At 42.8% G+C, this 15,567-nt stretch overlaps 1 protein-coding gene across 8 annotated transcripts in view; it reads right to left on the bottom strand.

Annotated features, from left to right (window-relative positions):
• Positions 1–2,947: 2,947 nt before the first annotated feature.
• Positions 2,948–15,567, bottom strand: part of GABPB1 (GA binding protein transcription factor subunit beta 1) — a 58,965-nt gene continuing 46,345 nt past the window's right edge. For 5 of the 8 annotated variants that reach the window (XM_066592653.1, XM_066592649.1, XM_066592655.1 and 2 more), the window contains 2 exons: positions 6,770–6,826; positions 2,948–4,517 (listed from right to left, as the gene is read on the bottom strand). In XM_066592653.1, coding sequence (XP_066448750.1) covers positions 4,365–4,517; positions 6,770–6,826 — 210 coding nt within the window. In that variant the 3' untranslated portion in view covers positions 2,948–4,364. The remainder of the gene's footprint in view (positions 4,518–6,769; positions 6,827–15,567) is intronic. The other 3 variants (XM_066592651.1, XM_066592654.1, XM_066592657.1) reach the window with 1 other exon arrangement.

Genomic DNA, 15,567 nt, shown 5'->3' with positions numbered 1-15,567 from the left:
GCCCCATTGAAAACAATGAGAGATGCGATCTGAGGAACGCAAAAAAAAGGGAGAGCACGCCACATTTTTTCCTGCTCATGTACGTGACTCTATTCAAATATATGGGGTTCATATTCATGTGAGATTTATTTCACAACACACGTTTCATGGCCGTGTAAAAGTGGCCTAAGAGTGTTCTGCTGACAGCACTCTTTAGGGACCTTTCACACAGGAGGAATATTTCTGCTGCACAATTCTGCACCAAAATCCAGAGGGTCAACTGGATGTCGATGCGGAATTGTAGGCCGATTTGGCGAGGAATTTATTGCGACTTGTGGTGTGAAATCTGGAAAATTCCAAGTGTGAAAGACTCCTTGTGTGTTTTGCCAGCTTATTTGCAGAGAAATGCTGACCGCAGATACATTAAAAATGTAGGTACCTCTTAGATTTGTGTATAATCACTTCATACACAAAAATTAATGCTGCAACAGACCTCTTGCTGAGGCCTTAGTCAGACGGGCGTTTTTTCACGCGTTTTGCGGATCGCATGACGGATGGGCATCCGCAAATAGCGTGACCGGTGCGCGCAAGTCGCCCGCAAATCGCCCGAAAATCTGCTCCTAGCCGCGTTTCATTAGAAACGGGCCGGAGCTGTCCAGCGCATTGCATTCAATGGAGACGGCAATAGAGCAGGCTCCATTTAAAGCAATGCGCTGCGGGCGAGCCCGGGATGAATTGTCGGGAAGGGCTTAAATATATAAGCCCTTCCCTGCAATTCATCCTAAAATGTGTAAAAAATAAAAATATATATATACACTCACCTTCTCCCGGCAGCCGGAGCTCCGCGCGGCCGTCCTGCAGTGGGTGTGAGTCAGACCTGCCCCCTGATTGGCTCAGCGCTGAGCCAATCAGAGGCATGTCTCACTCACACCCATTCATGAATTCATGAATGGATGTGAGTCAGACCTGCCCCTGATTGGCTCAGCGCTGAGAGGCAGCAGTCACTCACCCATTCATGAATTCATGAATGGGTGTGTGAGTGAAACCTGCCTCTGATTGGTCAGGGCTGTGACCAATCAGAGGCAGATCATTCAGCAGGCGGGGATTTTAAAGCCCCGCCGGCTGAATAGTGCCGAGAAGCAGTTCAGGAGAACCGACAGCGGCCGCGGCTGGACTCCGGCTGCAGCGGAAAGGTGAGTATACAATTTTTTTTTATTTTAACACATTTTAGGATGAATTGCAGGGAGGGCTTATATATTTAAGCCCTTCCCGACAATTCACCCTGCGCACGCCGGCAGCCCATTGCTTTCAATGGAGCGGCTGTATTGCCGGCTCCATTGAATTCAATGGGCAAACATTGTTCTTCTCTGCATGTTCTCAATGGGGTCGGCGCTGCTGCCGCCGGCCCCATTGAGCGCATATAGAGAAGAGAACAGGAATCGCAGATCGCAGATAGGTGCGATCTGCGATTTCTGTTCTATAATTTATCGGACGAGCACATAAAAAGCGCTCATGTGTCCGATACCATTGCAAAGCAATGGTTTTATAAAATCGCCGGACGCATGCGCATGCGCAAATCGCGGCTAAAAACGCCCGTCTGACTAAGGCCTGAAGGTGTATGTGATACGTTACAAAACTCACAACGTTGTAGAATCCCTTATATAAGTATATATAAAGATCTTTAATAAATGTCTTGGACATTAGAGCCAATCTATGGACAGTTGAACAGTTTATCCCAGTAAACATTTTATATATAAACAACTTGATCACTGAAATCTACGTAAAATAGTAACTTTTCTGTGTAGTTCCTGAGGGGTAGTATCTTTCTTTAATATTTGGTCTGTTTCTGCCCATAAAAAAGAAAAACGCAAAGTAACAATGCATTGTGAACATAAGAGTGTCCTCTGTACTGGAGTATACCTATTGCTTTCATGCTGTGGAAACCATTCATTAGCTCTGAACTGAACCATACTCCGGTTGTAATGCCAGTTTGGTGAGAGCCAATAAGGTTACTGAGGCAGTAGCAACGAGCGTTAGGGCGTCTTCACCCGCAGAAATTACTGAAAAAAAACACAGTGGCCAAATTGGCACCAAAGTGGTACGGATTTGGCCGCAGATTTTCCTTGCGGATCTGCTGCGGGATTTAACCCTTCTAGTTCAAGGGCTGCAATCTGCTGCATAAAGAGATACGCTGCAGATCCATTGTGGAAAATTTCAGCACCATATGAAGGAAATTTCGGAAACCGCCTCCACATAACTTGTAGTGAAAATATATGAAAAATGCACTGCAGAAATTCTGCAGTGTTTTATGGCCTGCGTGAAGGCAGCCTTAGAAGAAAAGCTCAACTTCTGAGCAAGAGTTACAAAAACCATTAAAAAGGTTGGGTCAAGATTATTAAAGGTTATCCCCAAAGTACAGTGGATACATATCAGATCGGTGGGAATCTGACTGTCGTGACCCTGACCAATTATGGCGTACCCTCGAATGGAGTGGCAGCTGATCCCTTCATTTCCACAGGACTGTGAGAAATCTTATTTAAATGAATATAACGGCAGTGCACATGCTCGACCTCTGCTCCATTCATTTGGGGACCTTTTGAACCAACATTCCTGTTATCAGTGCAAATCCCGGCAGTCAGACCTCCAGGACAAGTTAGTTAATTTTGAATCTTTGTCCGACCCTTCAAAAGTAGCTTTGTAAATGATTTTTTTTCTTTAGTAATCTTAAACTGATTTTGAGTTTCTTCCTTCCTTTGGGTCTAAAGGTAAATTCTTATGGTTTGCTGTTAGCAGAGAGTTGTGCATTGTGAGTTCAGATGACACAGTCCGAAAGCTGTTGTGTCACATGGCTGACAGCGAGAGAAAACTAAATCGTTCATTTTCAGGGGGAAACCAGCAGAATTTGGACAACTGCAATGTATATGAATTGAGAATCTGACAAGAAACAACTCAAATCAGTAGAAAAAAAGTAAAGAAAGTTACTCCACTTTTATTGTAGATTGAAATTCTTCAACCAACACATAGGGGTTATGTATATTGTTAAATATAGAACTCTTCATTCCATCGGATATGTAACTGCAATAAGGGAAAAAACACATGTAAAAAATAAAATCCTCTTATTGAGTTTTTTTTTTGTACTTCATACTTTGTCACATTATTTTCATGAGCAAGAAGTAGTAATGGAACAAAATGCAAAAAAGGGGAAACAATTGCATATTTAATTTTAACAAAATGGTAACATAATTACATTGTACAATTACAGGTCTGTGTAATATCAGTAATATTTCACTCATCATTCCTACTCCGTTTTCCTGGAATGAAGTCTGAATATTTCTGTGATTGATAAACTAAAAATTTAGTTTTGTAATTTGTGCATAGAAACTATGTGCCCGAAGGAGAACAAATGTACTGAGTAAATAAAAATATACTAAACATAATTTATGCCTTACATATCGAGAAGCCCAGCAGAACTCTAAATCGTTCCTGCCCTGTTTTAGGTAAACATAGAGGCTAGACTAAAAAGGACCGCAAACCCAAAAATGCTGATTCAAGGAAGAGCTCTGATTTTTCTTTTCTTCCCCCAATGTATGGATCTGTATGGGTTATAAAAGCTTTTGTACGCAAGCCATTTTAGGTTTTGCGACCCACTAGGTTCCACATATTTGGGTCTTGTTGAGCATAGATACAACAAGCCAATTATCAGTATATAGAAAAGGACTACTCTCTATATATAAAGATAAATGCCTGTTTGAGGGAAGGAGCAGCCAGATATGTGCAGAAATGGTTATACAAAAAAATGCATGCATCGTATATACAAAAGTTTCTTCTTAAAAAATATTAGCTTCATATACATGTAAATCTACCTGGATGTTTCAGAAGTTAAACATATAAAAATTTTTGCTTAGTAGAAAAAGAAATAAAGGTTCAAATAATAGCAGACACAAATGAAAAGCTGTACAAAGATTTCCACTAGGAAATGGTAAAGCTCAAAGGCCACGTTGATCTGTTTAAGGAAAGCACTGCAGATTTGAGGAATTTTCCATTATTTGCAGATGTGCCCGTTGGACAGAGAGGTACGTCACTGCCCGAAGCACAGAACGTATGTCAAACCTTGTGACATTGTGATCGCTGCATCTTTCAAGAAATCAGAATCAACTTATATGCTAATTGTAATAAAAAAGACTATTTACAGTACTTTTAAATACTTTTTCACGAGGATTGACCTTAGTAAGACCAGCACGTTAAGGAGAAGTGTTCTTGCTGGAGATCTGTTCTCACTTTCTGCATGTCCCATTTGTGGCACACGGCAGTACACAGAACAGGTCAGAGCCTTCTAATTTCTTGAATTGAAATATATAAAAAAACTGTATGTCCTGTAGCTGTTTTTAAACCACTTCCTTATTGGTCTGCAGCCTGGTCATGGCTTCTAGCTTCTGTCTGTAGGCCTCTGCTTCTTGTTCTTTTTTAAGTAGCTGCTGACGGTATTTTTGAGCTTCTCTGTTAGCTTCATCAAGTTGCTTCTGAAGGGACTCTCTTTCCTGTAAAGAAGGAAAAATTAGAGAATTAGTTTTTACAGTGATGAGATTGAAAAATCACTCTGATCTGGAACTTGCATTGTTAAAGTGGACCCATCCCATTCACATTTAAGTGTATGGTCTTTATAAAATATGATCGCAGACAAAATTGTGGAAACCTTTAGAAAAAAAAAAGTGAATTTTTTACATTTTCTAAACAGCAGTTTTTTGGGTGTTTTTTTTTTGCAATAGCATTTATATTATATATGTATATATATATATATATATATACACACATATATACACACACACACACATATATTTATTTGAAGCTACCTTCCACTTTTGGGGCACAGTTATCAAATGCAATATCAGAACCTGGGAAAGAAAAAACCCATGTCTATGTGGAGCATACGTGTGACTTTCCCAAGACGAATGTGTTTTGCACTATAACCTGTAGGAAAGTGTAAGCCTCTTTTTTCCCTTAGGTAAGAATCCTGGGCACTTCGTACCTGGACAAACTACAGATATGGCTTTTGTCGCAGCTGGAACAGGGAATCCCAGGTTTTATCTTCCAATAGGATGAGGCACCAACCTCCCCATTCCATTTTCACAATAAAGTCAGAAGTCAGCTCAATAGGTGACTACCAAACAGATGGATTGGTTGTGCAGGGGGGTGACGATAGTGAACTTCTTCTTTGGACTGCACGGACCTTATGCCTTGTGAGTTTTTACTCTGGCAGAGTGTTACAGATAGAAGCTATATGCTCCCCCTTACCACCAACCATGCATGAGCTGCGAGGACGTATCACAGAAGCCATTGCATTAGTCAATTCTTGATACATTACAACATGTATGGCAGGAACTTGACTATAGGCTGGATGTGAATCAAGTGACAAAGGGGGCCGACACTGACCACCACTGATACGGAAAACATTTTTGATGTTGTACTACAAAACGTCTTGAGTCTATTTCCATTCAAATCAAATTCATGTAGCTGAATGTCATTAAATGGGACTTATGAGTGTTTTAAACCAGGAAGATCATTTGTGATAACCCTGTATTCACATTTTTCTAACATAGTAACATAGTATGTAAGGCCGAATGAAGACATTGTCCATCTAGTCCAGCCTGTCTATCCTACTGTGTTGATCCAGAGGAAGGCAAAAAACCCCAAGGCCAGAAGCCAATTAGCCCTTTTGGGGAAAAAATTCCTTCCCGATAAGTGTTTTTTTGCTATGAATTCTTTCATACAATGTATTGCATTACATTCTACACTGAATTATCTTTCAAATGATATAAAAAATGCACTTTAAAAAAAGAAAAAAAAAAAAAAAAGGTTTCCACAATTTTAGCCACTATATTACATTGATGAATTATAGGTGATTAAACAGTGACCAACGGTTTTCTTTTTTCTAAGGGGTTGTCCAAATTCTCTTTTGCTGCAGGAAGACAACTCTGCACATTGCACAGTGGCCCAGGTTGGTACTACAAGGCCATTCACCTACTGAAGTGAATGGGGCTCAGGCTGCACAACGTACAAATCCATCTGCTTTCTGCACCAAAGCAGCTAGTAGTGTCATAACCCCTTTTAAACTAAAACGCCACTGTAGTATATACCCTCTAACGTATTTAAATAAAATGCTGGTGGCAAACAGCACCTAAGAAAAGACAATTGTATGCAGAGAAAAAAACTGCTGCAAAGAAAAAAGAAAAAAAACCTACAAATATATCGTGATAACTGGTCCACTTTACCACAGATTAACCATTGACATATTTAGGTTTGAAATCTAGCACAAAATGGGCACATAAATACATGAAACGCAACAAAATCTAATCAAATGCTTATTGAACGTATCTGCGTATGTTTGCAACAAATGGATACTGGTGTAGGATGTGTTAGACATCGCTCAATCTATCTGTTATACAGATGACTGCAGAATGGTAATAAAATCCTTTAATTACGTATGAGCAGATACATCCATACTTAATGGCTGCTTCAAAAAGGAAACAAGAAAACGAAAGAATGAAGAAATCAAATAAAACTTAGCTGACTAAATGAAAGCAAATAGGGAAAATGGCCCACACATAGAAGGTATAGGGCATCATGCACAAAACAAAAGTCACAGAAGGTGGCATTAGGAAATGACGTTTTATTGGTCGGAAAACAAAAACGAAACCATACACACAGCGCCCACAATATCTGGAGGAGACGGGCTGCTTTAGGAAATTCTCTCAGAAACATACAGAACCGGTTTGAAAATGTTTAGAGGTACCTGAGAGAACTCTTGGGTATTCACAATATAGATTTCTGACCCAGAAGTTTCTGGAATCTAGCAGACCGAAAAAAATTTAAAAAGGAGTAAAGCAGTTTTACAATAACCAAATAGAACAAACAAGTACTGTATGCTGCCAATGTGAAACTGTTGGAAGATAAAAGAGGTTGCGGTACCAAGGTGAAGGCAAGCAAACCTAATAAAGATCAGGCAAATGTAACTACCATCACCGACAACTCCTTGAAAAAGAAACAAATACACAAACTAAGGGCTCTTCCACACGTGCGGTTTTCTTGCACGTTTTTTTTTTGCGCAATATTGTTGCAGTTTTTTTTTTATACAAATGTCAATGGGACTAATGTTAAAAATTAGGGATGAGCGAACGTGTCCGTTACGGACACATCCGCACCCGGACACCGGCTTTGCCGAACACTGCAGTGTTCGCGCGTAAGTGTCCGGGTGCCGCCGGGGGGCGGGGAGATGCGCGGCGGCGCGGGCGGCAGTAGCGGGGAACAGGGGGGAGCCCTCTCTCTCTCCCTCTCCCCCCCACTCCCCGCCGCACCCCCCCGCGCTGCCACGGCGGCCCCCGAACTTTTTCGCCCGAACACTGAAGTGTTCGCAAAGTTCGGTGTTCGGGCGAAAAAGGGGCGGAGCCGAACGTGTTCGCTCATCTCTATTAAAAATGTATTGCACAAAAAAATAAAAAATAAAAAAAAAACGCAAAGCACAAACTTGCGATTTTAAGATTAGAAAGTCCCATTGACATTCGCATTAAAAAAAAACGCAGCGATATAGCATGAAAAAAATGCACAAGAAAAACGCAAACGTGGAAGAGCCCTAAGGGCTCCTACCCATGTGCGTTTTTTTATGCGAATGACAATGGGACTTTCTAATGTTAAAAACGCATCGCACAAAAATTGCAAAGCACAAACTTGCGATGCGTTTCCAACATTAGAAAGTCCCATTGACAATCGCGTAAAAAAACAAACAAAAAAAACAAAAAAACAAGTGGGTCGGAGCCCTGCAAGTTCACCCAGCCTTTTGTGCTACATTTAACCTTTCTGTGCAGAGGTTCCATCTGAATTGACAAAAATGTTAAGAACCATATGCTTTCATTCCTTACATGTAGACTAAGAATGGAAACTTTGGATTCCGTTTGAGTAGGCTTCTGTTCCTTGCCGTCAGTATAGTATAGTCGACAATGCTATTTTGCACTGCAAAAATTTGGGCAAGTAATGGAAACCTGCTCAAACGGAAATCAATGTAGTCACCATATTACTAATGAAAAGCCGATGGTCCGTTCAAGATTCCATCTGAATTCGGTGTCCAGCAATTCAGACAGAAAGGGTAAATGTAACACAAAGCGCTCTGTGAGCTTACCCCAAGGCCTCACTCACACGTAGGTTTGCTGCTAATTTATAAGTGCATAATACACAGTATGCAGCAAATACATGTGACATGCATATTTACTGTGTATTTTGAGCACCTGTAGCCTAGAACGTGTGGAATACGCACCAAAATAGGACATGCTGCGTCTTATTTTACATGTGCGTATTCGCAGGTCTGATGGCCAATGCAAAGCAATCTGCTTTTAGTACTGCATACTACGCGGGTTAAAAATATGCAGCAAACATACGCCCGTGTGAGCCCCACGGCTGGGTTTTACATACAGTAATTATCTTATCCTAATTTTTAGAAAGACATAGAATAACAAGATTTCCCTTCCCATCATCCCCTTTACATTCTACAACTGAAAGGGATTGAATCGGATTCATTTGTTTCAACTTAAAAGGGGTTTTCCCTACTTATGGCATTCCATAGATGAGGGATGGATATGCCTGTTCTGACTAATGCACTAATTGCTATGATGAAACAGTCAGTTGTTCTGCAGCCAAAGAGAAATGAATAAAACTATTTATTATTGCTCAGTTTGTTGCTTTCCCAGATAATTGGTCAACAATACTGTGTCTTAGCTCGAAAGACGGCCTTTCTCGGTGATTGTTCATGCCTCTGTGTATTTTAATCTACTCTTTTTAGCCAGATATGTGCACTTCTGGTATGGAGGACATTTAAAAAAAAAAAAAATCACGGTTTTATAATATTTTTGTTTTTGCCTTTATAAAAATAAATAAAATTAAAAATACAGCTGAATACGCTGTGGTCAGATTTTTGCTGTTGCCATGAAAACCGTTGAAGCGCATGAAACTTGATTAGGAGCATTTAGAAATGATTTTAAAAAAAAATGTGTATAATGGAGGATCAAATGCTATTTGTTTATACTTCTGTGCCTATAAACCTGCTGAAAAAAAAATATATTTGTCCTGCATGAAATGGAAGACTCACATTTTTTCTCGCTTTTTTGAGCTGCTGTTAAAAAAAAAACAAAAAAAAAACAACAACTCACAAGCAAAGGCAGTAGGCAATATTATCATTGCAACCCTATGAATAATCAATTTTCGCTCTTTCATATTGAAAGTCTGTATTAAAAAAAGACTGAATAATTCACTGCATATGATCTACAACAAGAACTTGCAATGTATGATGTGGTTGGGCACTATGTTGCAGTCATCTAAGTAAAATAAACGTGTAATTAATGTCCTTTGTTGCATTCAAAGGCTAATTGTTGGAAGCAATTCCCTTCACCAACACATCTAGGTTCTTCTCCTAAAGTCTGGAATAAAGCCAGCACTCTGAAGATGATGGCGTTGATGGGGAATCCCTTGAATTGTCCAGAGCACACAGACTTGGATGCATAAAATTAATGTGTGTCTTTATTTACCGTATACACTTTCTTTTAAAGAACAGACACCATTTCAAAAAAGACATTTCGATCTTCTTGGCAGAGCTTCCTATGTCAGGGCTCCCACACACTTGCGTTTGCATTTTTTGTTAACGCGAGTGTCAATGGGACTTTCTAATGTTAAAAACGCAACGCAGCGCAACTTGCATTTTTGGTGCATTGCGATGCGTTTTTAACATTAGAAAGTCCCATTGACAAACGCGTTAACAAAAAATGCAAACGCAAGTGTGTGGGAGCCCTCAGGGATATAAGAATATTCAAAACCAGCACCAAGCTTTGCAGATTCTGAGCTAGATACTATATGAATATACATTAATTTTCTGCATGAAGATGATGTTTTTATAGACCTTTTTTCACAGCAAAAAAAAAAACCAAGACTGCTACAGATGATTCAGGATTTTACGGTCACCATTGTAGAGTAGACCATCACATAATACAGACGCTTTATGCTGTCACTTTGATAGCAGTACAAGCTTTTGTGCTCGGGCCACATTGATAATAGACAGCGCAGCGCATGCACCGATGTCCCTGACCAGTGCAACCGGCAGGCCAATTACCGTTCCCTTCTGCTGAGCAACCAATTTTGTGTTCCACATAAAAGGAGAATTTACAGCACGTAAGGCATTATGGTAACCATAGTCTCAGCATGAAGCTGTGTAAATAACCATGTCTCACAATTGTAGGCAACTAATGAAAAACAACATGTGCTGGAAAGCCGGATACTGGTCATTGTGTGGGTACAGCAAGGAAATGTGACTTGCTAGGGTTTTATTATTTTGTGGGAAGGCTGGAGGGTCTTGGATAACCCCTTTACCCCAAGGCCTCAAGTCCAAGGGCAAATTAAGAATTAAAATCCGGAGCGTTTTTCCTGCATGTGGATCCGCGCCCCCCGCAGGTAGTTAAAGGGGTTGTCCCGCGACAGCAAGTGGGGTTAAACACTTGTGTATGGCCATATTAATGCACTTTGTAATATACATTGTGCATTAAATATTGACCATTCAGAAGTTATACACTTACCCCCTCCGGTGCTGGCATCCCCGTCTCCATGGCGACGATCAAACTTATCCTCTGGTCGCCGCAACAGTCGCGCTTGCGCAGAGAGGAATCCTCTTCTGCAGGGCCCGGGCTCACGAGCTGCATCCTGGCTCCTCCCCCTTCTCAGCGTCATCGCGTAGCTCCGCCCCCGTCACATGGTGCTGATCAGCCAATGAGGTGAGACGGGAGAACATCCACGGTGCACCATGGGAGAAGACCCGCAGTGCACCATGGGAGAAGACCAGCGGTGCACCTTGGGAAATGACGGCGGCCATCTTGGAAGAAGATTTTTATAACTTCATGAAACAGCTTCATGGTGAGTAGAAACGCTCTAAAAAAACGATTTACATGGGTAGTTTGTGATGCTTGCTTAACATGGGGGACTGGGGTGTGAAAATGTTTTCGTTTTGGCCGCGGGACAACCCCTTTAAATACCTGCAGATGTCATTTTTACCCGCAGGCGCGGGTCCCGCGTGCAGGAAAAAATCCGGACATGCTCCATTTTAGTGCGGGTCTCCCGCGTGGACGGCTCCCGCAGGCTTCTATTGGAGCCTATGGAAGCCGTCCGGATCCATGGGAGACCCGCACCTGAATTAAACTCACCTGCTCCGGACGGTACGGGTCTTCCCTTCTTCGCGGCCGGATCTTCTTTCTTCGGCCCGGTGAATGCGCTCGGCGCATGCGCACAGCACGCAGCCGGCTTGCCGAGCACATCCGCCGGGCCAAAGAAAGAAGATCTGGCCGCGACGGAGAGAAGATCCGGCCGCGAAGAAGGGAAGATCCGGAGCGTCCGGAAGATGTCTGGAACAACCAGGACTCATCCTAGAGCTGGCCGACCCACCAAACTAAGCAATCAAGGGAGAATGGCCTTGGTAAGAGAGGTGATGAAAGAGAGATGGGAGAAACTTCTAGAAGGTCAACATTAATGCCGCACTCCACAAACCTGGGTTTTATGGCAGAGTGACCAGAAAGAAGCCTCTCCTCAGTAAACGACACATGAATGCCTGTTTGCCAAAAAACATGTAAAGGACTCTCTGACTGTCCGCTGAAACCAAGATTGAGATTTTTGGCCTCAATTCGAAGTGTAATGTCTGGAGTAACAAATTGTAGAAAATGTGAAAGGGTCTGATGACTTTCCAGACCCAATGTAGTATGCTGGCAAACTTTTAAAAATTTATAAGTGGGGCAAAATGGGGGAAAATGCAGTTACGGCACTTTGAGGGGTTTTTGTTTTTATGGTGTAACAAAAAAACAAACAAACACATTTTATCTTTGCTTTGTGAGTCAGTATGATTACGGCCAAACCAAAGGTTGTAGTTTTTATGTAGTACCGCTTAAAATGATAAAATACCTGCTTTTAAAAAAAATTAAATAAATCATTCTTTTTTTTTAAATCATCTTTTGATCGCCATAACTTTTAGGCCCCATCCAGAATCCTCCTCTGCCAGGAGAGGTTCCTACATGATCACCATTTCATCTGTGCTGCTGGATGGTTCGCGCGGCGAGCCGTCAGACATGCACAGTACAGATTTTTCTTTTTAAAGACCTGCTTTACCCGCGTCATCGCCTAGCAAGGATGCAGAATCCACGACCGTTCCACAATGTGATTGCCGAAGGGCCGCGAATCGGACAGCTTCCCTTAACTTCGACGGAAGCAGTCAGTGTGGAATCTGCACAAAAATGGAGCATGCTGCAATTTTTCCACCACTTGCGGAAAGCGCAATTGGTTTCCGCAAGTGTGGAGGAAGAATCGATTTCCCATAGCATGCTATAGGTGCTATTTGCTGCGGATCTGCGGTGCGAATTCCGCAGCAAATATCCGACCTTGGGCAGGAGCCCTTCTTTTTCTGTCATTAGGTCTGTGAGGGGGCTCAATTTTTGCAGGGTGACGTGTAGTTTTTATTGATAGCATTTTGGTGTATATATTTGTTTTTGATTGCCTTTTGTTCAATTTTTTCTTGGAGATGAAGTGACCAAAAAAAAAAAAAAAAAAGCACAATTTTTGCACTGCATATTTCTTTTTCTGACAGTGTTCACTATGCACAATTATTCATGTGATATTGTAATCAATAGGACCTTTACGGATGCAGAAATACCATTTTTAAAAATGTGAGAACTGGAAAAAGGGATTTTAAAACTTAAAGGGGTTGTCCCGCGAAAGCAAGTGGGGTTATACACTTCTGTATGGCCATATTAATGCACTTTGTAATGTACATTGTGCATTAATTATGAGCCATACAGAAGTTATCCACTTACCTGCTCCGTTGCTAGCGTCCTCGTCTCCATGGTGCCGTCTAATTTCAGCGTCTAATCGCCCGATTAGACGCGCTTGCGCAGTCCGGTCTTCTCCCTTCCGAATGGGGCCGCTCGTGCCGGAGAGCTGCTCCTTGTAGCTCCGCCCCGTCACGTGTGCCGATTCCAGCCAATCAGGAGGCTGGAATAGGCAATGGAGCGCACAGAGCCCACGGTGCACCATGGGAGAAGACCCGCAGTGCATCGTGGGTGAAGATCCCGGCGGCCATCTTACTAAGGTAAGTAAGAAGTCGCGGAGCGCGGGGATTCGGGTAAGTACTGGATGTTTTTTTTTTTTTACCCCTGCATCGGGTTTGTCTCGCGCCAAACGGGGGGGCTATTGAAAAAAAAAAAAAACCCGTTTCGGAGCGGGACAACGCCTTTAATTAATCTTTTTATTATTTGTGATAACGAAAATAAAAAGACTTATTTTTACTTGAACTTCTAATTGTTTTATTGCTAAGGCCTCGTTCAGATGAGCGGGGTTTTTTTCTGCGCACAAATAGCTGCGCAAAAGAACGTGTCTATAAGAACCAAAGGCTTCCTACTGAAGCATTTACATGAACGATTTTTAGATGCGCAAAATCCTCGCACCTGCAAAAGATAGGACATGCGTGGCTACAATGCACGCATCTAAGGTGCATGCTGTGAGAGAAGAGAGGATCTGACCTATCTATGGTGCGTGTTGTGCAGGAGTTCCCATTGACTTTTATGGGAGCTGGATTAAGCACACACCACAGATCGCGTGAACAAACAAATTATGTGCGAATGTAGATCATCCCTTTACCTTCTTTCATGCGCACGGCAATCTTTTTGCACCATTTGTGTTAAAACAAAACCCCGCTCATCTGAATGAGGCCTTAAACAGTATAATGCAAAACGATGGTATTGTATTATGCTGTATTTTAACAGGCTGCCTATTGAAGATGTGCCACTGACTTTTTCCCGTACTTGTATTTTTACAATTTTTTTTATTACACACAGATATATCCCCCAAGAGGTCAAAAGATTTGGGGTCTTTTTTCTCCTTAGGAGCCCCAGTTACAGGGAAAAGTAAACTGATATAATTTTCTAACACCCAGCAGTTATATGCCATGTCAAGGTTCACCTGGTGATTACTAGAGATGAGCGAACCTACTCGTTTCGAGTAATTATTCGATCGAGCACCGCGATTTTCGAGTACTTCAGTACTCGGGTGAAAAGATTCGGGGGGCGGCGTGGCGGAGCGGGGGGTAGCAGCGGGGAGCCCTCTCTCTCTCCCTCCACCCCCACTCCCCGCTGCAACCCCCCACTCACCCACGGCGCCCCCCCGAATCATCTCTGCAGGGGTTGCCTTCATCCCATTTCATTGATAAAAGGTCCATCTCTGCCATTAGCTCAGAAAGGTTGTGGGATTTGTAGAAAGTTCAAGCTCTTGAGTTAGAAGAAATCCTTAAAGATTAGAGATGAGCGAGCCTACTCGGCCACGCCCCTTTTTCGCCTGAGTACCGCGATTTTCGAGTACTTCCATACTCGGGCGAAAAGATTCGGGGGGCCCCGTGGGTGAATGGGGGGTTGCAGCGGGGAGGAGAAGGAGAGAGAGAGGGCTCCCCCCTGTTCCCCGCTGCTAACCCCCGCTCTGTCACGCCTCCCCCCGCCCCCCGAATCTTTGCACCCGAGTACTGAAGTACTCGAAAATCGTGGTGCTCGATCGAGTAATTACTCGAAACGAGTAGGTTCGCTCATCTCTATTAAAGATGCAATAACAGTGGCTGGTTTGACTATCAGAACCGGCAAATTTTTTTTTAATGCCATCAACAATTAACCACAAGGTTAGTGTCTGTGTCTAGGGAAGATGGAACTATACATCTACAGCGCCACCTCTTGGAAGGCAGCATTTCTGTAACTCAATGTCAGACCTTTTATACAAGTCTTATAACAATGACTGGGAATTATAAACCAAGCCAGAATACCATACACAGACAGCCGTTTCAGGGTTTTTGCCCCTCATCAGTGTGCAGCAAGTTTATAGCTTGGCTAGGGAGGGGCCTATAGACAAGGGGCCGGAAGAATAACATTTCTCCTTATGGAGAGCACCTGGAAGGTGAGTGAGGAGACTTGTCTGTCTGGGACTAGGTGATCTAAAGAATCAACATGAACTGTTTAAATCCGATTTATTGGTACTATTGCCATGAGCAAAGGTTACACATAGAGATGAGCGAACGTGTTCGGCCCCGCCCCTTTTCGCCCGAACACCGAACTTTGCGAGGAATTCTGTGCTCGGGCGAAAAAAGTTCGGGGGTCGCCGTGGCAGCGCGGGGGGGTGCGGCGGGGAGTGGGGGGGGGAGAGGGAGAGAGAGAGGGCTCCCCCCTGTTCCCCGCTGCTGCCGCCCGCGCCGCCGCGCCTCTCCCCGCCCCCCGGCGCCCCCCCGAACCTTTACGCGCGAACACTGAAGTCCTCGGAAAAGCCGGTGTCCGGGTGCGTAAGTACTCTTTAAGAACACGTTCGCTCATCTCTAGTTACACAACAAAGACAAGAGGTAAGTTTGTGTGAAATTTACAGTTTTAAAAAGCTAGTAGACTTCCAAAATATGCGGATTTATGCATTTTGATAGGTTGTTTTAAAAAGGGATTGTGCCACAATGTGGGGCCTAGGCCAACAGCTGATTGTGCTGAGTCTTGCTCCAGGCAC

This window comes from Eleutherodactylus coqui, chromosome 2, assembly GCF_035609145.1.
Source record: "Eleutherodactylus coqui strain aEleCoq1 chromosome 2, aEleCoq1.hap1, whole genome shotgun sequence".
In the NCBI taxonomy this organism is placed as follows: domain Eukaryota; kingdom Metazoa; phylum Chordata; class Amphibia; order Anura; family Eleutherodactylidae; genus Eleutherodactylus; species Eleutherodactylus coqui.
This window is presented reverse-complemented; position numbering and strand designations above follow the sequence as displayed.